General features: G+C 56.8%; 1 protein-coding gene and 1 pseudogene across 2 annotated transcripts; both read left to right on the forward strand.

Annotated features, from left to right (window-relative positions):
- The first annotated feature begins 338 nt into the window (after positions 1 to 338).
- Positions 339 to 6987, forward strand: LOC307067467 (small ribosomal subunit protein eS17-like; annotated as a pseudogene). The gene is made up of 2 exons: positions 339 to 753; positions 6896 to 6987. The product of its transcript is annotated as a small ribosomal subunit protein eS17-like (transcript).
- Positions 6988 to 8905: 1918 nt separating this feature from the next.
- Positions 8906 to 24099, forward strand: PPP1R9B (protein phosphatase 1 regulatory subunit 9B). Its single transcript, XM_079726320.1, has 10 exons — positions 8906 to 10974; positions 14922 to 15054; positions 16363 to 16483; positions 18371 to 18475; positions 19513 to 19648; positions 20236 to 20388; positions 20499 to 20552; positions 23075 to 23304; positions 23639 to 23735; positions 23939 to 24099. The coding sequence occupies exons 1-10, from the start codon at positions 9601 to 9603 to the stop codon at positions 23990 to 23992; spliced, it is 2457 nt and encodes an 818-aa protein (XP_079582446.1). The 5' UTR covers positions 8906 to 9600; the 3' UTR covers positions 23993 to 24099.
- Positions 24100 to 24260: the final 161 nt, after the last annotated feature.

Below are 24260 nucleotides of genomic sequence, written 5' to 3' on the forward strand. Positions count from 1 at the left end.
AACACAGAAGGAGAGGGACTGTCTGAGGCTTCACAGCGGAGTATTCCGCACAGCTAGATTGCTGGACTTGGAGCTTACAGCCCTTCCCTTTCTGTAAAGTGGGGGCAATATGGATCCATGAGAACGGAAGCAAAAGTGCTTTGTAAACTGTAAAGCTCTGGAGAGAGTAAGGGGTCTTTTATTTATAACTGACAGTGCAAGGCAATAGCTGCCCAGGGCCAGCCCACTGGCACAGCCCAAGAGCTGGGAGAGGTCAGATTTAGAAGCTACCACTCAGTGATAGAGGATTAGGAAATAAAAGAAACAAAATCTCACTCTTTTACCAAGGACCTGCCAACATGGGCCACGTTGGCACCAAAACCGTGAAGAAGGTGGCCCGGGTCATCAATGAGAAATAATACAAGTTCCTGGGCAATGAATTCTGCACCAAAAAGCGTGTGTGCGAGGAGATGGCCATTATTCCCAGCAAGAAGCTTCGCAAGGAGAAAGCAGGCTATGTCACACCTCTGATGAAGCAGTTTCAGAGAGGCCCAGTGAGAAGTGTCTCCATTAAGCTGCAGGAGGAGAGAGAGGGGAGAGAGAATTATGTGCCTGAGGTCTCAGCCCTGGATCAGGAGATCATTGAAGTAGATCCTGACACTAAGGAAATGCTGAAGCTCTTGAACTTTGGCAACCTGTCCAATCTGCAGATCGCTCAGCCCACAGTTGGGATGAATTTCAAAACACCACGGAGCCAGTTGACTCTGCTGTGCTGTAATATTTTCACCCTAAACCTTGGGACCAAAAAAAAAAAAAGGAAAAAAAGAAAGAAACAAAGACTCAGGCTTTTTTTTGCAGATGGTATGATTATTTATATAGAAAACCCAAGAGATTCCATAGGCATGTTGTCAGAGCTATTAAGAGAGATCAGCAAGGTTGCTGGACAAAGTTTAACATCCAAATACAAATAAAATACAAAATTCTGCAGTGTTTCTATACACAAGCAATAATTTATTAGAAACTGTAATATCTTTTTAAAAAGAAATCCTTCACAATAAAATTACAATTGTACAGAACCCAGAAAACTATTAGAAAAGATATTTGTGAAGAAAAACTTTAGGCTATAAAACGATAAAAACTATAGGCTAAAAAAAGAATAAATTGAGAGATGGAGAGATGTATTAAGTTTAGGGATAAGAAGCTTCAATGTCACTAAGACAGTTCTCTCCATAAAAATATGTCGATTCAAGGCAAGTCCGCTGAATATTCTAACAGGAGTTTTCAAAGAGCCAGGCAAAATCATTCTAAAATTCATATGGGAGAGCAAAGGACCAAGAATAGACTAGACAATTCTGAAAGGAAGACTTATTTGAAAGAGGTAGTAATTAAAACAAGGTGGTATTGGTGCTGGGCTAGACAAAGAGATCAATAGAATAGAGTGCCCAGAAACAGATCCAAGCATATGTAGGAATGTGATTTATGATGGCAGTGGCATTGCCACTTAATGAGAGAGAATAGGCAACTCAATAAAAAGTGTTGTGACAGTTGACTTTTCATCCATAAATATTAATTCCAGATGGATTAAAGACCTAAAAGTGAGAAACAAAACTTTAAAATAATTAGAAGAAAATGTCGGAGATCTCAGAGTAGAAAAAGATTTCTTAGATGAGAGACACAACTCACCAAAGATTGATTTCATTACATTACCAAAAAAAAAAAAAAAGCTTTCTTCTATGAAAATGACATTATAAACAAAGTTAAAAGACAAGCAACAGCCTAGGTGATAATATCGGCAGCACATAAAGCAGATAAAAAGTTAGTATCCAGGATATATAAAGACCTCCTGCGCATCAATAAAGCAAGCACAGAACTTTTGAGTGCCACCCCAAATGTCAGTCTTTCCCTTATTCCTTGCTAACAGAATCCTGATTCAAAAGTCAGGGGTCTAGGCTTTGGGTGAGGCTGGGCCTTCCCCATCCCCATCAGGTGAACGGTGATTGGTCTAAATAGAGCATGATAATACAGTTCCTCTGGTCAACGATTAGTTTAGGTGTGGACATGTATGCAGTTCTGTCCACTGAGACCAGAAGGAAGAGCTCCTGTGGGCATCTAGGAAAAAAGACACTGAGAAGAAAGCATCCACTTTCTTCTGCCTCTGGACATTGTTGTCTGCGTGAGACACCCGGAGCTGAGGCAGCCATCATGGACCATGGGGGGGGCCAGTCTAGGAAGCAAACCAACATGATGAGGAGGGTCTTATAGAAAGATGGAAAGAACCTCTTCCTTGATGTCATAGTTGAGTCTCTAAATGAACCAAACCTAGGACTCCTTGTTATGTGAGATAATAAAATTCCCTTTTTTGCTTAAACCACTCCTAGTTGGGCTTTCTGTAACTTGTATCAACAGCTGCACTGGAGAGCAAAGGATGTGGACGTAAGCAATTTGCCTGGAGGAAACCCAGATGGCCAATAAGCATGATAAGATGCTCTACCTCAGAGGCAGGGAATGCAGATTCAAATGAGATACCACTTCACACCCATCAGATTGGCAAAAATAGAAAGTCTAACGAGAGCAGATGTTGGCAAGGATGTGGTCAGACAGGACATCTTGTACAAATGCTGGTGGTGAAAGCATAAACTGGCTGAGAGAGCAGCTTGGCAGTACTAGTCTAGGTGACAGGGCGCCTGCAACCCTGGCTTCCTGCTCCGAGCTGTACACTCCAGAGATGGGTTAGACAAGCACAAGCGTGTCCATCGCAGCCCTGCTTATAACAGCAAAACATAGAAACAACTAAAAGGCCCATTAGTAGAGGAACTGGTAAATAAGTTGTGGCTTATTCATATGATGAAATAGAAAACAGAAGTTGATATGAATGAACCAAAGCCACATGTATTAATGTGGCTGCATTGTGGAAGACACCTCAAGTGAGAAAAAGACACAGAATGATACACACAGCATGATGGTCGTTATATACATTTTAATAATACAGAAAGCATTACCATATGCTGCTTTATGAATACTTAAATGTGTAGGGAAAATATGAAATTATGGGCTAGACTTAAAAGGTAAGGAAATTCTGACATATGTTACAACGTGGGTGAATCCTGAGGACATTATGCTATTCGAAATAAGCCAGTCACAAAAGGACAAATACGGTATGATTCCATTTATATGCTGTACCTAGAGTAGTCAAATTCATAGAGACAGGAAGTAGAATGGTGGTTGCCAGGGGCTCGGGGGTGGGGGCCTGGGGAGTTATTGTTTAGTGGGTAGAGAGTTTCAGTTTGGAAAGATGAAAAAGTTCTGGAGATGGATAATGGCGATGGTTGCATAACAATGCAAGTGTACTTAATGCCAATGAACTGTACACTTAAAATGGTTAAAATAGTAAATTTTATGTTATGTATATCTGACAATTAAAAATGGTAATTTAAGAATTATGGGCTAGGGACTTCCCTGGAGGCTCAGTGGTTAAGAATCCGCCTGCCAATGCAGGGGACACGGGTTTGAGCCCTGGTCCGGGAAGATCCCACATGCCGCGGAGCAACTAAGCCCACGTGCCACAACTACTGAAGCCCGCGAGCCTAGAGCCCATGCTCTGCCACAAGAGAAGCCATCGCAATGAGAAGCCCGCGCACCGCAATGGTAGCCCCTGCTCGCCACAACTATACAAAGCCCACGTGCAGCAACGAAGACCCAATGCAGCCAAAATATTAATTAATTAATTAGTTAATTAATTTTAAAAATTATGGGCTATAAAGGATGCATTCCAAATTTGTGAGAGTGGGTAAGGTGGGCAACAGGACTGGGGATAAAGAGAAAGGGGGTTGGGGCTTCCCTGGTGGTGCAGTGGTTGAGAGTCCGCCTGCCAATGCAGGGGACACGGGTTCGAGCCCTGGTCCGGGAAGATCCCACATGCCGCGGAGCAACTGGGCCCGTGCACCATAACTACTGAGCCTGTGCGTCTGGAGCCTGTGCTCCACAACAAGAGAGGCCGAGATAGTGAGAGGCCCGCGCACCGCGATGAAGAGTGGCCCCAGCTCACCGCAACTAGAGAAAACCCTCGCACAGAAACGAAGACCCAACAGCCAAAAACAAATAAATAAATTTATTTAAAAAAAAAAAAGAAAGAAAGAAAGGGGATTGAACCTGTGCCCCCTGCATTGGGAGTGTGGAGTCTTAACCACTGGACCATCAGGCAAGTCTCTGATAGCATTTATAAATTCTGTTTGTTATGTGATTCTCTGAACTTTTCTTTTTTTTTGGCCCCTACCAGGAATCAAACCTGAGCCCATGGCAGTGATAACACCAAGTCCTAACCACTGGACTGCCGTGGAATTCCCTGAACTTTTCTTATTTTTAAAGAAACTTTTCAAACCAAAAGTAAAAAAGTAAGTGTAAATTCTTTTTCTTTTTTTTTTTTCTCTCAGAAAGAAGAGTTCTCTAAAGTAGAACTGCCCTGAAGTGGCAAGATTTGTCACCCAACCCTCACCCTCAAGGCCACCTGAAGTGCAAAGGATTGAGTGTGGAGCCTGAAAGCTGGCTTTGCAGACAGTACCTAGGCCAGGCGCATGCAGCCTGGCCGAGCCCGGTGGAACCAGTTGGGAGGGGAGCTGGCAGAGCCAGGATTCTCTCTCCTTTGATCTTGGGCAGGTGAGGCAAAGGCTGGTGGGAAGGTGACTCTGAGAGCCAGTCTCTTCCCCAGGCATCCACTGCAGATCCAGAGAGCAGATGAAAAATAGAAACCAACATCAAAACACAGGAATGTGTAATAATAGCAGTTGGAGCAGGCAGGAGAGAGTTCTTCGAATCTGCGGATGACAGAATAATATTGCTCAATCTTTCCAGTTATTGTTTTTTCTTTGACCTCCCTGTATATCTCTGGAGCTCCGACGGCTATGGCTGTCTGCTTTGCAAAATACATATTTACAAACCCTCTATGTCTAGCTAAATATAGGCTTTCTTTTAAAGCAACTGATGATCTGGAGAAATCTTTCCTCTGTCCTAACCCTTCCCTGCCCCCAACACACACACACACACACACACACACACACACACACACACACCCTGACTCTTCCTTCTTGGTCTCCTTCCTGAATCTCCAAGAGGTATCTGAACTTTCCAAGTGACACTAGAATGAAGCGTGGAGGGTGAATGAAAGACAGGGGGGCCGAGCCGAGGGACCCAGGCAAGCCGGTCTCCCAGCTGTGGGAGGACCCCAAGGGGCACTCTTTCTGCAGGGGCACTGGGGGACTCGAGACACTAAGAGGTAGGAATGAAAAACACTTTGGGAGGTAGAGAAGGAAGGTCACCTTCACTCCAGGGATGATCCCAAAAGCTTTGGAGGAGCTGCAGGCAGGGGGTGCTTATATTTCAGAATTTCATATAAGAGACCTTAAAAGGAAACGAGAGGCCCTATAGTCCAGTGAAGGCACACGTGGAGATGCAAGTACCCATGCCCACTTTCAGTCATACCTCCCCACGCATGTACACGTGTGCACACACACCCATACATGTTCAGATGTACATGTAATCAATAACAGCCAACACACCAAGCTCCTACTTTGTGCCAGGAGCTGTTCTAAATGTATTTAATTCTCACAACACTATGAGGTTGGTCTGTTATCTCCATTTTACACATGAAGAAATTTGTTGAAGTCCCTTAACTGGGCAGTGGCAGGTTGGAGATTCTAACAAAGATGGTCTGGCTGCAAAGCCCATGTTCTGCTCTGTTCCAGAATTGGGAACAACCAGGATCGCCTATGCTCAGGAGACACACTCAGACATTCAAATTTGAGCAAGTTGAGGAAACTGGGGCTTAGGGAGTGGAAACGACTAGCCCAAGGTCACTCAGCAAATGGGTGGAGCTAGGGCTCAGTTCAGACCTTGTGAACCCTGGTCTCTTTCGTCCAAAACTGGTAAGTCACTTCCCACTTCAAGTCTCAGCCTTCCTCATTCCCCCTGGGAAGGGGTCAGCCAAGGGCCACTAAAGGCCCTTCAACACTGACGTCCTGGATTCGAGCTCTCCTGTATATAAAACATGTACACATAGGCAAGCCTTTCCAGCATCCTTGGATTAGCCCAAGTCCCCGGCAGAGGAGGACAGATGAAGGAGAGTGATTGGGGCAGGGGCCACTGGCTCACTACAAAACGACCAAAGAGCGGGGTCTAGGCCAGCCTTTGCTCAGATGACCCTAGCCACGGAAACACCACTTTCCGAGGCTGAGTCTCAAGGCCCCAGGGCTGGGAAGAGAAGGCAGCCTTGGCACCCAGCCTGGATGTGAGCCCAGGGTGCTAAGAGCTTGGGATTTATCGCAAATCAGGTCTCTCCCTGCCTTCATCACCTTCATCACCTGTCTTTGCAGTTACCACCTGGTGTTTAAAACTATGAAGCCTCAAAGAACAGTCTCAGAGGGCCCCCATCACATTTGAGGGTGGCTGGGAAAACAGGGAGGGGCTTTATCTGAAGAATAAAGATTACCTCTCCCTATAGACGCCTCCAGGCTTTTTAGCAAGAACTGGGAAAGGCACACACCCTATTTTCTGTGTTCCATCCACTTTCACCTCAGTTTACCCTTTCAGAGCACAGAGAGGCTAAGGTATTTGTCCAGCGTCACACAGCTAGTAAGTGGTGGAGCCAGGATTTGAACTCTGGCAGCCTGGCTCCTGCGCCAGCTTTGGGAACCACTCTATTCCATGTCAGAGGTAAGGAAGGAACTTCCATTCAAAGACCATCAGGCAGCTCCACAAAGGAAAAAGGAGAGAGAAAGAATGGCTAAATTACCCCGGGAGATAAGTAAGGATCTGAGGATCACAGCCTGAGGAATGAAAATTAGGTGCAAACCCTTCAGTTTGGGCGTAACCCTCCCCAAAGTAACCGCCCTCCTCACCCTTGCCCTCCTCACCCTCCCTGCAGGTGTGATTACTGCCTCAGGCAGGCAGGGACTGGGTGGAGAAGATAACGGCCATTCCCCACTCCTCTCACAGGCCAGCCGGCCTGGCGCCTGACCCCAGGGAAGGAGTGAGATGCTAAAGCACTCATTGCTCCATAAAAGCTTCTTCGGGAATACTGGCAGGGGGCGTCGCCCAGGAAATAATGATCCCACTCTTTAGCCTCAGTCCTCCGAGCTCTGGGCTTGCTCCAACTGTCCTGCATCTCAAAGTACTTAAGAGGGTTTCACTCTTGGAAGTCTCAGGACAAGGGGGACGCAAGCATCCCGATTCTAGTCCGCTCCAAGCTGCTGCTGGAGATGTTGTTGGGGGTTGGGGTGGGGAGCGTCCACTGGGCCTGACTTGGTTCCCAGCTCCTCCTCCCATCCTTTAGAAGCTGGCTTCCCCACCTGGCCAGAAGTATGGGCACAGACCCCTTGGGCTGGGACCAGTTAGAATGACTCACCAAAGGGTGTGGGAGATTCTGGGCGGAACCCCCAGGGGCCTGTGCCCTCCCCCAATCCACACAAGAGCTTCTGAGGACACCGCCCAAACCCCCAACTAGGTGAGACTTCTGTCTCACGCAACTTCCATAGTGAGGTTGAGCGGGGGCGGGGGCGGAGGGCGCTGTGGGTGGGGAGGTTCAAGTCCCAGACTTGAGCTTGGAAACCCAAGTCCCAAAGCTCCTGCTCAGAACCCAAATCTTCCCTCTCCGTTAGCCTCAGGATTGCCAGCCTCAAGATCCAGTCCTGTGGTTCCTGGCCCCTCCCTGTCCCAATATTCAGGGTTCCCAGGCGGCTTCCCACACCCCATCCCCCACGCTCTTTTGCACGTGCTAACCAGTGTATATCCCACAGAACCCACGCACATCCCAACAGTGGAGAGGTGAGAGGATTCCTTTCGACAGCCCTTCCAGGCAAGGGCAGTGGGTAGTGGGAGATCGGGGAGAAGAGGAAGAGGATGGAAGGGAAGAGGGCGGGGGAGGAGGCAGAGGCTGCAGGAAGGCCTGAGATGCAGGAAGCAGCTGGGAGTGGGGGGAGGCTTTGTGCCTGAGTTGTTCTCTGGGTCCTAGGGTCCGCAACGTTCCCCATTTTCTGGGATCTGTGGAGTGAAGCCGTGCATCTGGATCTGTCATGGTCTAGGAGGTGGACCTTCACTCCCAGGCCCTGGCACCTGCGGAAGGGTAGAGGGCAGCCCCAGGCCCCTTGTTGTGTATGTGGGGGTTGGGGGGAGCATCAGAACAGCTGCCAGGACAGGGAACGTATAGGTCACTGCCCCCTTCCCCCTCCCTCCCTACACACACTTGCACACAGTGGCCAGAATCCTTTAGATTAGAGATACAAGCTAGAGCTCTCCCTGGTGAAACTCTGGCCCCAGGCCTCCAGGATTCCTCCCCCAAAACTCCCTCCTCCTGTTTGAGAGGCAGGAGTGCTCTAGGACGGCCATGAAGGCAGGCATACCACCCCTTCTTTCCCAGCCTGGGTGCAGGGCAGGCAGGTGACAGGTCACCCTCTTCAGAATTCCAGAGGGCAAAAGCCAGCTTCGGACTGCCACCTGGGTGCTGAGGACCGTCTCCTTTCTCTCTTCCCCTTCCTCCTCCACCATAAGGCCAGCAACGCGCTGGGCCAAGGTTTCACGCCGTAAAGGGTGCAAAATGTTCCCTATGGGAAATTGTTAAAATGCGGATTCCAGGGCAATCTGAATTTTTTAAATTTTCAAAGTGAACTATGCTAGGAAGCTCCAAGGACCTTGAAGGAAATGATCCTCTGCCCCTCTCCGCTCTTCCCCCTCCACACCTCGGGGAGAGGAGGGCCACACTGAGACCACAGTGGTTGGATTGCCAACGCCCAGTATTTAGTGGGAGTGCGGTTATGCGGGTTGTGAAAAGCCACAGTCAGAGGTTGGGATGGAAGGGCTGAAGTGTACAAGCCAGCGTCTGGGGTCAGTGGAAGGCTGTGGCGAGGCAAGGCCAGGGGAGGGGAATACAATCGCGTGGAGGGGAAGGGGAGGGCTCACAGGCCCCGGCCCCGGAAATCCGATCCCTTTAGGACCCAGAGGTGCCAGTCCCCAGCGGCGGCTGCGAGAAGGGCAGCCGCTCGGTCTCCGGCAGCCGCCGCTCCGGCAGAGCCAGAGAAAGACCGAGGCTCGGGGCGCGGGGGGGAGGGAGGGAGGGAGGGTAGTACAGCGGCGGAGCGGCCCGGGCCGGCCGAGCAGCCATGGGCGCCCTGCTGCCGGGCCCCCCAAGAGCCAAGGCCCCCGGCCGGGGTTGGGGGTGCCGGGGCTACCAGCCCCGCTGACACCGCCTCGGACGATGTGAGCCGGCGCCTCCGCTGCTGCTTCGCGGGCAGGGCTCGCAGTCCCACCGGCCCCGGCCGCCGCTTTTCTAATTTGGGTGGGGGCGACCGTTCCAGGCCGCTCGGTCCTTGGTAGAGGGGCTGGCTGTCTTTGGCAGCTTGACTGGGGGAGGCGACCCACACAGGGCTCTCGGAGATATTTTTTCCCTTTTTTTTTTTTTTTTTTTTTTTTAAGCGAGGTTAACTGTTTTGGGCAGCTTGGTTTTGGGGGGAGGCTAAAAAAGGCCTTTCGGGGTTCCTTTTCTCTGGGGGAGGGGGCGGTGGTCCCGACTTGGCCAGCCGCCTGTTGGAAGGGGGGAGCGGGAAGCGTGGGGATGAGAACCCGGCTCCCCCCACTATGATGAAGACGGAGCCGCGGGGGCCCGGAGGTCCCCTCCGGAGCGCTTCCCCGCACCGCAGCGCCTACGAGGCGGGCATCCAGGCTCTGAAGCCGCCCGACGCGCCCGGGCCAGACGAGGCACCCAAGGCGGCCCACCACAAGAAATATGGCTCCAACGTCCACCGCATCAAAAGTATGTTCCTGCAGATGGGCACGACGGCGGGCGCGCCGGGCGAGGCGGGCGGCGGCGCGGGCCCCACTGAGGCCTTGCGGGCGCCCGAGCGCGGCGTGCGCCTGTCGCTGCCGCGGGCCAGCAGCCTAAACGAGAACGTGGACCATAGTGCCCTGCTGAAGCTGGGCACCAGCGTGTCGGAGCGCGTGAGCCGCTTCGACTCCAAGCCCGCGCCCTCCGCGCAGCCCGCGCCGCCGCCGCACCCGCCGTCCCGGCTGCAGGAGACGCGGAAGCTGTTCGAACGGAGCGTCCCGGCGGCCGCGGGCGGCGACAAGGAGGCCGCGGCGCGGCGGCTGCTGAGGCAGGAGCGCGCCGGCCTGCAGGACCGGAAGCTGGACGTCGTGGTGCGCTTCAACGGCAGCACCGAGGCGCTGGACAAGCTGGACGCCGACGCCGTGTCGCCGACGGTCAGTCAGCTCAGCGCCGTCTTTGAGAAGGCCGACTCGAGGACCGGCCTCCACCGCGGGCCGGGGCTGCCCAGGGCCGCGGCCGCCGGGGCGCCGCAGGTCAACTCGAAGCTGGTCAGCAAGCGGTCCCGGGTGTTTCAGCCGCCCCCGCCGCCGCCCGCCCCGTCGGGGGATGCCCCAGCCGAGAAGGAGCGCGGCCCCGGAGGGCAGCAGCCCCCGCAGCACCGCGTGGCCCCCGCCCGGCCGCCCCCCAAGCCTCGGGAGGTGCGCAAGATAAAGCCGGTGGAGGTGGAGGAGAGCGGGGAGTCGGAGGCCGAGGCGGCGCCCGCGGAGGTGATCCAGGCTGAGGTGACGGTCCACGCGGCCCTGGAGAATGGCAGCGCCTTGGCAACCACCGCCAGCCCCGCGCCCGAGGAGCAGAAGGCCCAGGCGGCCCCCGAGGAGGAGGCGGCGACCGTGGCGGCGCCTGAGAGAGGGGTGGGCAATGGCCGGGCCCTGGACGTGGCCCCCGAGGAGGTGGACGAGTCCAAGAAGGAGGATTTCTCGGAGGCGGACTTGGTGGACGTGAGCGCCTACAGTGGGCTGGGGGAGGACTCTGGGGGCAGTGCCCTGGAGGAGGACGACGAAGAAGACGAGGAGGAGGGTGAGCCCCACTACGAGCCCGAGTCGGGGTGCGTGGAGATCCCTGGGCTTTCGGAAGAAGAGGACCCGGCCCCGAGCCGCAAGATCCATTTCAGCACGGCGCCCATCCAAGTAAGTGAACCCCCTCCCCGCCCCCGCGCCGCCCCTGCCACGTGCACGCAGTCGCCCCCACCTCGCCAGCCAGCCGGGTTTGGCAGGCTGAGTCAAGCCCTGTCACCCAGCCCCCTTCCCAGAAGTTACCACCCTAAGGGGGGCGTGGGGGACTTCCAGCTGTTTGTCAGAGGGGGAAGGTTTTTAGGCCTGAGCCAGGGTGGCCTGCTCTGACCTGCCCTCAGGTTCCTGTGCCCGCTGCCCCGCCCAGCCCTGGGGCTCACCTGCCCTGCCCTGCGCGGGTCCTGGGACACCTGCTTTCCCTTCCTTTCCCAGACCTTCGTCCTCCAGAGGCTGCCAGAGGCGTGGACTTGGGTGGTGGGAAGGTGTGTCTGTGTCTGTGTGTGCGCGTGTGTATCTGTGTCCTCAGGAGAGCCTCCCCACTTTGGTCCTTACCCCACTCTGGGCTGGAGGGGCCTGGGGAGCTTAGAAACACCCCTGCTTTCCCCCTGCACCAGAGCTGCATAGGGGGATGGAGGAGCTGGGGAACTTCCCGAAAGGAACGTGCAGTGGCCTGCAGCCCTTCCTCCAAAGTGTCTGTATCCCTCACCCCAACTTTACAGAACTGAAAGAGGGAAGCTGAGCTCGGGCCCTGTGACTCGGGCCCTGTTCCCTGGGGTCTGTGCTGGGCCAGCTCCCGAGGTGGGGGTACAGGGTTCCACAGGGAGCAGGCACTTGCTGTGGTTTTTGAGGAGGCTAGGCCTTCCGAAGGGTATGGAGAAGAAGGGAGGGGGTGAGGCTGGGAAACCCCCAGGTGCCTGGCAGCAGCCTCCTGCTTTTGCTCTTGGCCTTGGCAGGACCCAAGCGTTCTTGCCTCACTCTCTGGGTGCCCTGAAAGACGGATGGGAGCTGCCTCTTTTTTGGGGACTCAGCTGTGCGCACACACACACACACACACCCCCACTATTGGTGATTGGTTTGTGGGTTGTGCCGGTGCCCTGACATCCTCGGGAGAATGTTGATGGTGAGACCCCTGGGAGAACGAAGAACCACAGCTCTCCGACTACCCCAGCCTTTCGTACTACCCTCCATTCTCGGCTGGCACATTCAGCCTAAAGGCTCTTTTTCACCACGCCAGGCTCAGCTGTGCCCGACTCCAAGTCTGCTTCATGGGGGTGTCCAGGCCAAGGAAAGGCCAGCCTTTAGCCCTCACCAGTCAAACCCTCATCTGTTTGACTGAAGTTTCCGTAACTACTCCTGGACACTGAAGCCGCCCAAGTTTCCTCTCACCTGCCCCAGCATCTTAACTTCTGTTCCTCTCCCACCTCCACCCCAGGGGGCCTGAAAAGTGCTGCTCCCCGCCTGGGCCAGCCCGTCCCCCAGCTGTGACCTCACAAGCCCTTTCCCGTCCCCTCTCCTCTTCTGAAGGTGCTGGCATCCTGGAGGGAGAGAATTGAAGATTATGGGGTGTTTCTTGGGACACTGAGGACAGGTGGGGACCACTGAGGCGGTCAGGACCTCCCCCACCACCACCACCGGCAGTTCTGAGCTGTCTGATCCCCTCAGTTGGAGTTTGGTCTTTCAGTCCTGGGCCTCTGACTGTCTATATTTGACACCTTACCCTGATTTTTGGGTAAAAAATAGCACATGATTTGGAACAGTGCTCTCTGACTCCCTGGTGACTGTTGCTCGCCTGTGTGTGGGAGCCTGTGGTGTGTGGTGCCGCCTGTGCGTGTCTGACTTTTGACCTTACTGGGAATTTCCCCCCCACCCCACCCCCGGTTTTTCCGTCTCTTTGCCGCGCCCCCTGCATTGATATTAAGTCCAGGTCTTGTGCCCCTTGGATGACCCAATTGTTGCCTTTATGGAGGCTTCTGCTGAGGACAGAGAGCTCAGTTCCAGATTGTCACCTGGAGAGGGGGGACTGGGTCCAGGGTCCTGAGATAGGCTGGGCACATGGTGGTGGGCAGTGGTGAGTGGTGGTCTGGGACCTCTGAGCCTGAGGCCTGGGTTTCCTGCAGGGGGCAGGATTTGATAGGCTGAGAAAAGAGGGGCGGGCAAAGCCCAGGACAGGCTGTGAGGGTGTTATGGAGGTCAGAGAGAGAGAGAGAGAGAGAGAGAGAGAGAGAGAGAGAGAGAGAGAGAGAGAGAGTGTGTGTGTGTGTGTGTGTGTGTGTGTGATTGCGTGATTGCGTGTGCTTACGCAGTGGGGTGCGGGCGGTTTTTGTTGACCCAGGCCACCACATAGACTGGGGGATGAAGGGACCATCTCTGCTGGAGTACAGGGTGAGGGTCAAAGGGACTCAGATATAAAAGGGGCCAAAGCCAGTTTGCCGGGTCTAGGCACACACCAGCCCCTGTCCCAGCGCCTGGGGCATTTGTGCAAAGGGGACAAAGTCTCAGTAACCCACCCGCCAGTCTCATCCCGCCCTGTCACAGGCTAACCCCCATGACCTTGGGCAAGCGGACCTGGCATCTTGCACTCTGTGTGGATGAGGTAGCCCGTCCCTCCCAGGAGCCTGGGGCTGCTGACCAGGTGTCAGGGGGGCAGTCGACTACTGCACAATCGACAAGGAGCTTTTAAGGGTTTGTCCTCAACTTTCTCTGATGCTGTGAAGTTGAGGGCAGTGAGTTAAGTGACCACATGGACTCCTCCAGCTAGGAGCCCCCTTGTGGGAGTGGTGGGGCTTCGGGGGGGTGGGTGGCACCAAACCAAGGCTGAGACACAAGAGTGCCGCTGCCAGCCTGGGTGTCCGTGGAGCCTGCTCCTGGAGGAGTGGGGCCCTGGCAGGGGCTTTGGGGGAGACGGTGCCCCACTCCAGCTGCTCAGGCCTCAGGCCCAGCCATCTGATGGAGCTGCTGACACCCTTCGTCGCCCCCGCTTGGCTCTGAGTGGTGCCAGCCTGTCGCCGCAGGCAGTGAAGCAAGGACACGTCCTGGTACCCCAAATGGTGCTCATTAACCTCCCACCAGGGGCACCCTGCCTGGGCCCAGAATTAGGTCCTCCTGCAGAGCCCTTGTCCTACCTTCTCTGTTCTTTGGAGGAGGGTCAGGCTGGGGAATTTCCCTTTCTGCTGAGAGACAGCAGAGGGGTACAGGGGACAATAAGGCCAGGTTCGCTGTGGACAGTGTCAGAGGCTGCCACCTTCCTGCTCTCCTTGCTTTCTGCAGGGCACTGGGCCCAGAGCCTCTGCCCAGGCCTCCTAGTGCCCTGGGGATAAGGGTTGTACCTCAGAGAGCTGAGGTTCTAGAGGGAGACTGAGGCCCGGCTGTGCAGGCAAGGCCATAGGGGCTCCTCTGGCCGCCCTTTCTCCATGGGGGTAGAGGTGGTCCTTCCCGCCTCCCCCCCTCCACCCTGGCCTCCACTTCAGGTCCAGGTCGGCTGGGTCCTGGGCGCCCCTCTGCCTCTTCCCACCCCTCTCTCTCCTCCCTTCCCCCTCCCTGCGTCTCCACTCCCGCCCCCCCCACATCTGGCCTCCTCCAGCACCTCCTGCACTCTTTCTCCTCTTCCCCTCTTCTACTCAACCTGTCCCTTTCTCTCTCCTGCCGTCTGTGTCCGTGTCCACCCTCGCCTCTGTCTGGGACGGGGGCTGTCTGTCGATCTCTCTCTGACCTGGGGACCTGGGTTCCTGAGTGGGACAGCTTCTCCGGCAGTGACCTTCCTTGCCTACTCCAGTTGGCCACGCTCGTGTGGTCGGCGCTGCAGGGGAGTGATGGTGTGGATGGGGCGAGGCTGGGTCCCCTTCTCTCTTGCCCCACAGTTCCGGAACTAGAAGGGCCCCCACTCTGAGCTGGGGTCATTGTGGGCTGGGGGAGGCCTCATCTCAAGGGAGATGTCTGGGGGTGGGAGAGGCCTGTGGCAGGAGGGGAGCGCGGTGGGTGGCGCAGCCTGCCCTCTGGGCTTATCCTCTCGCCGGTTTAGCGCTCGCCCTCCTGTGGGCTCCTCTGACAGGCGGCCTCCTCCCCAGGTGTTCAGCACCTACTCCAACGAGGACTATGATCGTCGCAACGAGGACGTGGATCCCATGGCAGCCTCTGCTGAGTACGAGCTGGAGAAGCGGGTGGAGAGGTTGGAGCTGTTCCCTGTGGAGCTGGAGAAGGGTGAGCCAGGCCCCCTGGGCCTCCTCCCTCGTGCCAGCTTCCGCCCTGGACCCTCAGGCGCTTCCACAGAGACGTTCTGCTTCTCCCTGTAACTGGGCCTCTGTCAGAGCCCCACAGCCCCACAGACTCAGCCCAGCCCAAGCTCCTACCACCACCACCCCTGTCATGCTGCACTATGTGCTCCTGAAGTCATCAGGCCCCCCGGGAGCACTGTGGGCTGGGTCCTGGGCTGTGTGGGCCAAGCCTTGATGGGAGAGCGACGGTGGAGGTGGGGGGCAGGCCTGGGTGGAATGGTCACGTCTAGCTACGTCCTCATGTACAGTGAGGGGGCCGGGAGAAGAAGGGAGGGGCCGCTCTAACAGCATTTAACAGGAGACCTGACCAGACTCGGGGGGATCCCCAAGGAAGTGATGCTTGAGCTGAGCTCTGAAGAGGAGATCAGGGGAGCGTGTGGGAGAGAGGAGAGACCTGGTGGATTCAGAGGGTGGGAGAAGACAAGGCCTTGTAGACCACTTCTTTCGGAGATGGACCGGAAGTCTTGCAAGGCCTGGGAAAGGTATTCTAGAGAGACCACACCAGGCTGTGCTGTGGGGTGAAGGGTTACAAGTGGATGGAGAGGGGCCACTGTGGTGTGGACAAGATGATGGCCATGCAGGAAGTGGATGAGCAACTTGAGAGGTTCTTGGAAGGTGGGATCGGCAAGATTCGGTGGTTACTTGGCTTCCACAGAGGCTACGAGGGGGCGGGAGGAATGCAGGTGGCTCCCAGGCCCCATGAAGGAGTGGCAGACAGGAAAAGCCTGTCTGTGGGGGAAGATCATGCGTTTGGATGTCAGAAGCCCGTTAGACAGGCGGGGGCAGCTGTGGAGAGAGGAGTGGGTCTAGGGGGAGGCAAAAGCAGGAGGTCTTGAATTATAAAGGCTGTGAGCAGGGATGAGACTGACTGCTTAGGGAGGGGAAGATCATCCCCATCGTGGCTCCCTCACTGGTCCTGTGGCCAGCACACACCTGCGTCTGCATGCAGACAGGACCCCTCAGCACGCCCTGCTGCCCGTCTGTTCTTCGCATGGGGCGGAGGGCAGCCAGTGACCCAAGGGCATCCTAGTTGGCTTGGCAGAGAAGCGGTGGACAAATCCATGTCCCTCCCCAGGTGTGGGGCCTCCCCACGTGGAGGCTGCTTCTTGAGGTGAGGCCATACCTCAGCGTGAGGGCAGGGGTGGGGAGTCTCTCACTCTGTCCCCTGCGAGCCCCAGGCTGGAGCTCCTCTCCCCACCCCCCTACCTGCTTCTCATCACCCTCTGCTTCACAGATTCCGAGGGCCTGGGCATCAGCATCATTGGCATGGGGGCCGGGGCAGACATGGGCCTGGAGAAGCTGGGCATCTTTGTTAAGACTGTGACCGAAGGCGGTGCGGCCCATCGGGACGGCAGGTACCGCCTCCCCTTCCCTGATCAGCCACCATCTGTGGGGCGGGCCCCTGGACGAGGGGGGCGGGCCGCTGCCTGCGTGGGGCTCAGGTGCTCGCGCAGCACTACCGTGCCGGGTGCTGGTCCAGGCCCTGGGCGTGCAGTGAACAGAACAGACGGGCGCTCGCCCTCATGGCGCTTGCATGCTAGGAGGCTATGTGTAGGTGCCGTGTGTCCCGGTTTTGAGTGTGTGTTGGGCCATGGTGAGGAGAGCACGGGTGTGGAGGCTCTGTCCTAGTAGAGTACCTGTGAGCTTTGTTTTCGTTGAGCAAACACTGAGCCTCTGACACTGTTGTAGGGCTGGTGCCAGGCGCTGGGGAGTCAGTGTTGAGGCCTTGCCCTCAGGAAGCATGTAGTGTGGTGAGGCAGATGGATGAATAGTGGATACACAGAAAATGGTGAAACAGAGAAAAATACAGGGTGCCACTAAAGCCTAAAACAGGAGGGCTTGACCTCTCTGGGTACCAGGGCAGTCTTCCTGGAGGAAGTGATGTTGGAGTTGAGACCCGAAGCATGAGCAAGAGTCAGCTAGGCTGAGGGAGCGGGGCATGCAAGGCATTGCAGGCAGGGCCCCGAAAGCAGGCAGGTATGGCTGGAGCTAGAGACCACGAGGGATCAGGTGCGTGGTGAGGCTGGAAGAGCCAGTGGGGGCGTGCCAGGGAGGGTGCTGCTTCTTGCCTGTGGGCCTATGTTTGGCCTCTGAGGCTGGAGGGTGTGAGTTCTGTGGGTCAGAGGGCTCAGGAAGACCCCCTGGAGTTATGGGCAGCCCAGTGACCCCTCTGGAGCCTCTCTACTGTGTGTGGATTGCAGAGGGGGAGTGGGAACAGCTGTAGGGCACCCCTGGGTTATTATAAATTGAAGGTTGATATCAGGGGTACCTTGTGGTACCTCTAAGCAGAGACCCCTCCACGTGACAGAGGTGAGTCGGTGTCCTTGTGAGGACTGGGGTCATGATGCTGGAGGTGGGGTTGCCTCATTCAGGGAGTTTCTGTCTGCTGCGGCCCAGGTGGCATGGCGGGCTGGGGTTGGGGGGTCAGAGAATAGGAAGGAAGGCCATCCCTGCTCTTTCACTTACCCCCTCATTTGAACTTTCCAGAGCCTTTCCCATGGTCTCTTGTTGGCCGGGTGGGGAGTGTGTGTGCATGTGAGAGTGTCCCCACATGGGGCGTGTTGGTGTGAGCTGTTTACAGTAGGCTGCCTCCTCCATTTCTGTGTGGGAGCCCTGCGAGGAGGCCTGGCCCTCAGGGGGGGAGGTGGGAGTGGAGGAAGGAGGTGGCCGAGGGTCCCTCCCACGCTTTCATCCCCCTCAGCGGCCAGTCTGGACCACCCCCATCTCTCTCCTTGTGTGGAGAACAGGGGCTTCCAGCACCACAGCTGGAGCGTGTTGGGGGCTGTGGACCTGTATGGGGGCAGGGGGTGACCCTGTGGGACTGTGTGTGAACACAGGTCTCAGGCATTTGGAGGAAATCTGCGGACTCAGGTCTGCACGGAAATGGATGTATAAGAGGGCTGTGTGTTACGTGTGTGCTGCAGGCCCTTGCTGGCGTGCATGGCCGTGATGAGCTCTGTGGACGTCACACGGGTCTGCCGAGTGTGGTGGAGGAGGGGAAATAGCTGTGCTTGCCCCCATTCCTGGTCCTGGGTGCCTGTGTCTGGTGTGCTTGCCTGGGTCTCACTGCCCATGGGCCTGGCTCATACCTGGTCCTCCGGCCTCATGCATCTTATGCAGGTGGACAAAGTACCGGGTCCCTGTGGGGACTGAGCCTCGAGTTACTGATGGGAGGGGGCCATGTCTACCCCAGCCCCACCGTTCACCTCGTGACCCCCCCTAACCAGTGTCACCTCCCTTAGGATCCAGGTGAATGATCTCCTGGTGGAAGTGGATGGAACAAGTCTGGTGGGAGTGACCCAGAGCTTTGCAGCCTCCGTGCTCCGGAACACCAAGGGCCGTGTGCGGTGAGGCCCGGGAGGGTGGGGGCGGTGGGCAGTGGGAGCAGACAGGAGGCCCAGCCCTCATCTGGCCACTTTGCCCAGCTGCCCACGCCTAGCTAAGACTCTGGGTGGCCCAACTTACAGAGAAGCTTTCACCACCTCCCTGTCAGAAGGAACTGCTGTGTGCATATCCCCTGCCCTGTCTGCCTTCACATCTCTAGCCCCTGCCTGCTGCTAGCCACCAGCGCTCAGGCTTCAAGGCCCGTTGTCCACCATGCCTCCAAACTGGCCTCTTGGGCTTATTCTCCTTTCTCCCTGCCTGTCCTGACTCATTCATTGAAGATCCAAGACACGCAGGGAGAATGCCATCCAAGTTGCCGTTTATCCCTCCCTCCCCTCCAGCCTGGTGATGCCTGTGAAGACTCTCCTCCCTGGGTCTGTCAATTAAAGGGGTTGGGTTAGAAGCTCCCTATGTTCCTCTCTGGCATAACGTTCAAGGACCACTCCCTGCCCTCTCCAAGAGGGGCACTGTCCCCAGAAAAGGGTGGTAGAGAAACAGGATGTGGGTGGCCACGGAGAGGAGGGGCTGGTGCCTGGAAGTTCCACTATTTCCTCTCCATCCTAATCTCTAGTTGCCATCATCCCGCCCCTTCCTGAAGCTCGGGGCCTTGGAGTGCGCACAAGACACCCGTCTACAGCCCCAGGGTCAGCTTCGCCAATCCCCTGCCTCGTTTTCTCCCGTGTGGTGGGGGAAGAGCCCCTACGCTGGCACCTCCCCGACTCCTGTCCCCTGCAGCCTAGCCTGAAGTTTGGCGGACATCTCCCCTCCCCGCAAACTGGCCAGAAGGGCTAGTGGGCCTCTGCTGCTCCTGGGAAGGAAACCCAATCAGGGCCCCCTGCTCCCCCATTCATTATTAACACTCGGCAGTCTCTGGACTCAGTTCTTTCATTTCACCTCCCTGGGAGGACCTGGATGTGGAGAGGGGAATACCAGCGGGGAGGATGGTGGCACTTTCCAGCCAAGGACAGAGACAAAGGGAACGATGCTGGTGCCTCTGCAGATTTATGATTGGCCGGGAGCGGCCGGGTGAGCAGAGTGAGGTGGCCCAGCTAATTCAGCAGACCCTGGAACAGGAGCGGTGGCAGCGGGAGATGATGGAGCAGAGATACGCCCAGTACGGGGAGGATGACGAGGAGGTAGGGACTCCGCCTGGCTGGCAGCGTCATCGCCCCCTGGTGGCTTGATGGAGTATTATAGCCGTCCTCTGCCTCTGCCACTTTCCAGGCCTTGTGAAGAACCCCAGAGCAACGCTCCTATCCTGGGGGAGCCCCCAGTCTGAGGGAGGCGATGCAGACCTTTCCCTTAAAGAACCTCTAGTCTGATGGAAGAGTCACACCCTCTGTCTTCAGAAAGCCTTCCTGGTCCTACAAGAAAAACGTAGTTCCCTCTAAGAGCCCCCACTATGAGGGGACCTAGTCTGAGGAAGGAGACAGTCCAGACCTCAGGGGACCTGCTGTGTGAGGGGGAAAGCAGAGGCTGTTTCTTCAGGGCTCTCAGTCTTACAGGGCAATTACGCCTGTCTTCTGGGGACTCCCCAGGCTGTTGGGGGTAGACACAAACCATACCCCTGGGTGGCCCCCAGTCTGACGAGGGCGGCGTGAACCACACCCCTGGGTGGCCCCCAGTCTGACATGGGCAGGCTGCTGCTGGCCTAGGCCCCAGTCCTCAGGGCTGAGGGAGGTTGTGGTGGGCAGGGTGCACAGCCTCCTGTCTCCCTTCGCAGACAGGAGAATACGCCACTGACGAGGATGAGGAGCTGAGCCCCACGTTTCCGGGTGGCGAGATGGCCATCGAGGTGTTCGAGCTGGCAGAGAACGAGGATGCCTTGTCCCCTGTGGACATGGAGCCTGAGAAGCTGGTGCACAAGTTCAAGGAGGTGGGCAGAGGGGTCCCTGGGCTGGTGGAAGGCAAGGGCAGGCTGGTATCCAGCCCCGCAGTACTGCCTGCCCCAGCCCGAGCTGAGTGTCTGCGCCCCTGCCCCCACAGCTCCAGATCAAGCATGCTGTGACTGAGGCAGAGATCCAGCAGCTGAAAAGAAAGGTAAGAGCGGCGGGGAGTGGAGGCGGGGCGCTGGGGGAACAACCCCTCCACCCTCACACTGCACACGCCGGCCCTTGCCCCCCACCCACAGGTGCGTGCAGAACCAGCTGCTCTGAGGTGAGGGAGGGTAGTGTTAAGAGCGCAAGCTCTGGACCCATCTCTCCACTACTCACTTGCTGCTCTGGGTCTCATCCTCCTCACCTGTAAAATGGGTTGATAACAGTGCCAACACCATAGGATCACTGTGAGGATAAAATAGAATAATACGCGTAAAGTCCTTAGTACAGTGTCTGACACATAATAGGTGCTCAATAAAAAGTTGCGCTATTGGCCGTCAGCAGTCTCACAGCTGAACGTGGACGTCTTCACGTTCACACAGTCCCACACGTGTCCTCTGCATACAAGCCCAGTGGTAAACGTAAACCATCCAGAGATCCGTGCACCAGCCCCGAACCCAGGCACATGGTACCCACAGACTCACCCAGACACCTACTTTGCTCAGACATAACACGGGGACAACGGACCCATGCTTCACATGGCAATACCTCTGTGTCCGTCTGCTGTGTCCGTCCGCTGTGAGACACAAGAAGAGTGTCACAGGACATGCGCATTCTCACAGAGATGCTGATGCTGCCAGATGGTGCACACACGTGATATCTACAAACACACATACGTGCTATGTACAGACACCCACACAAGCACACTGGGTGCCAACACCCTCACAGGCATAGATACACAGACTTCTGATACACAGTCTGTACTGGGTCCCTGCTGGGCCTGGACATTAGGAGTCCCAGTTCCCTTCGGGCTTCCAGTGTGGCAGGGAGAGGCGGGGGCACATAGGGACTGTGCAGACATGGTGCACCCAGGTACACACATGTGCGCTCCCATATCTGGGCTTAGACCAGCACACCTGGAGAGAGGAGGGTGTGAAGCTGAGCCCCAGGGGGAGGGCAGGGTTTAGATGACTGAGGCAGAGGAAGGGCATTCCTGGCAGGGAGACCAGCGTGAGCTTGGAGGCTGGCTTTGGAAGGAGGCCCACAGGCTGTGGCAGCTGTTCCTGTGGGGCAGAAGTGGGAGACAGCTGGACTGCCAGGGTGGGCTACGCTTGCAGTGTCCTGACACCCCGCTAAGGGCTCCAGCCTTGATTCTTTGGCCACAGCCATGAGGGGGAAGGTCACGGCGGACAAAGTGGGAGGCATGAGGGTGAGCAGGACTTGGAGGCCGGCGAACCAGTTAGAAGCCCGGGTGATGTCCTGGCAGGGATGGGCAGGGCTGCCCAGGGCACAGGCAGAGGGAATGGATAGGAAGGGCGGGTTTGAGTTGCATTTTCTAGGGTGCGGTGGCAGGCCATGCCCCTGGGTAGATGCAGAGCATGAAGGGGGGGACCTGCTGGGCGCCTTCTGGGTGCTCAGCACCGGCGAGTGCCTGCGACGGGCAGAAGCAGATGTGATCCTTGCCCTTGTGCGGCTTAGCACCGACACTGGTATCATAGAAGCTGACACGGGCTCTAGGGGAGAGGACAGGGCCGCTGAGCTCCTAGAGCCGGCAGAGCCTGATGCCGCCGGGCTGTGTGTGGGCCGTGCTGTCAGAGGGGAATCACGGGAGACTTCTTGGGAAGTGATGCACTAAGCAGAGGGCCTAAGGGTGAGCGAGTGGGAAATGACGAGGCAGTGGGAGGGTAGGTGTGGGCATTCCAGGCACAGGGAACAGCGAGGCAAAGGCCCTGCAGCAAGAGGGAATGTGGCAGGTCTGAGGATGTGCAGGAAGGCCCGTGTGGCTGGGACACAGGGCAAGGGGTGCTTGCAGCCAGCGAGGTTTGAGGGGCAGGCAGTGGGGCTTGAAGCTGAGCGCTGGGGTGGCGGTGAGATGATGGCACCTTTGGATGGAGGTGGGCTAGTCAGAAAAGGAGGAATAGGTTTGTGTGGGTGGGGGCAGGGAGCCTCTGAGGAGCTGGGAGTGAATTTGGGCTGGAGATGCGGGGCTCAGTACACAGAGGTGGTGAAGGAGGTGAGTGGAGAGAGAACAGAGTCCCCAGGACTGGGCTGTGGGCGCTGGGAGGTCTGCACTGGGGTGGCCAGGGAGCTGGGAGAGGAGCCAGGACTGTTTAGGAAGCCACAGAAGCCAGGGCTGCAGAGAGGGCATAGAGGGCAGTGGTGACCCTCCCCTGCCCTGTTCCTTTACCTCCACTGTCTCCCTGCAGCCTCTGTGAGCTTGGCAAGGAAGGAATCAGTCCTGCTTTACAGATGGGAGGACTAAGGCTTAAGATAGAAGTGGCCTTACCCTAAGTCCCCGAGCTAATCGGCGACAATCCTGGGCCTCTGGCCTTCTAGGAGTGTGGCACGTGTCAGGGCCCCTGGCTGGGAAGGCTGAGGTTGTGGTCCCACCTCCTCCCTCTCCAGCTTTCGGTTCTCAGGCTCAGCCAAGGAGAGTCAGTAGTTGGGGGGCAGTGGGCTCCATATCTGCAGGAATCATCCAAAGACTCTGGCCCCCGCCAACCCAGGGCTGTTTCTTCCTCTCAGCTGCAGAGCCTGGAGCAGGAGAAGGGGAGGTGGCGGCTAGAGAAGGCCCAGCTGGAGCAGAGTGTGGAGGAGAACAAGGAGCGCATGGAAAAACTGGAGGGCTACTGGGGCGAGGCCCAGAGCTTGTGCCAGGCTGTGGACGAGCACCTGCGGGAGACCCAGGCCCAGTACCAGGCCCTGGAGCGCAAGTACAGCAAGGCCAAGCGCCTCATCAAGGACTACCAGCAGAAGTACGTGGCTGGGGGCTGGGATTCCTGGGCCTAGGGAGGGCTGAGAGGCCTGTGGTGGCATTCCCGCCCCACCCCAGCCAAGTAGGGAGGCAAGGAGCACAGAGGTCGGAGGCCCCTATGGTGGGGATGCTTGGGTTTGTAATGACTGGGCGCCAGAGGCAACAAGCCAGGCCCCAGAGGCTTTGGGAAGAGCTGGGACCTCCTGACCGGAGAACAAGGAGCCAGCAAAAGCTGCCCAGGTGGAGCCGAGGACGGGGCTGAGGACCCTGAGACTCTCTGGGTGGAAGCTAGACCAGACACCCTTACCCACTGTCTGTCTCCCACTGGTACCCAGGGAGATTGAGTTCCTGAAAAAGGAGACAGCACAGCGCCGGGTTCTAGAGGAGTCAGAGCTGGCGAGGAAGGAAGAGATGGACAAGCTCCTGGACAAGGTAGGCCCAGGGGTGCCCTAGGGGCAGGCAGGAGCCGCAGCAGGTCAGCCCCCCTCTGGCACCCACCCTGTGGATCCTGCAGGGAGAGAGAGGAGTCATGCTGCTGCCTGGGAGCTCAGGGTCATGTCTCCTTCAGGGGGGCCCAAAGGGCAGGGACCATGCCCAGTGCCCAGGCCTGACTCCCTCTCCCCTTTGTTTTTCAGATCTCGGAACTGGAAGGAAACCTGCAAACACTGAGGAATTCCAATTCTACTTAACAGGAATCATTCCTTGACCGGACAATAATTAATCCCCTCCCACTGTCCTCCCTCCCCTGTCCTCAACACTTCACCCCGCCCCCTACCAGCCTGGGGACAGGTGCCCCGACTCCCCCACCCCTCCACCCCACCTCCCCCAGCTTCAGGGACCAGAGGGCCCGTATTACAGGCCCCCTTAAGGTGGCCCGGGCAGACAGGTGGCTGGAAGGATGGCCTCCTTCTAGCCTTTGGGGCTGAGGCACAGAGGCCATGGGATGCCAAGGGCTGG

Source organism: Hyperoodon ampullatus, assembly GCF_949752795.1.
Source record: "Hyperoodon ampullatus genome assembly, chromosome: 19".
Classification (NCBI taxonomy): Eukaryota; Metazoa; Chordata; class Mammalia; order Artiodactyla; family Ziphiidae; genus Hyperoodon; species Hyperoodon ampullatus.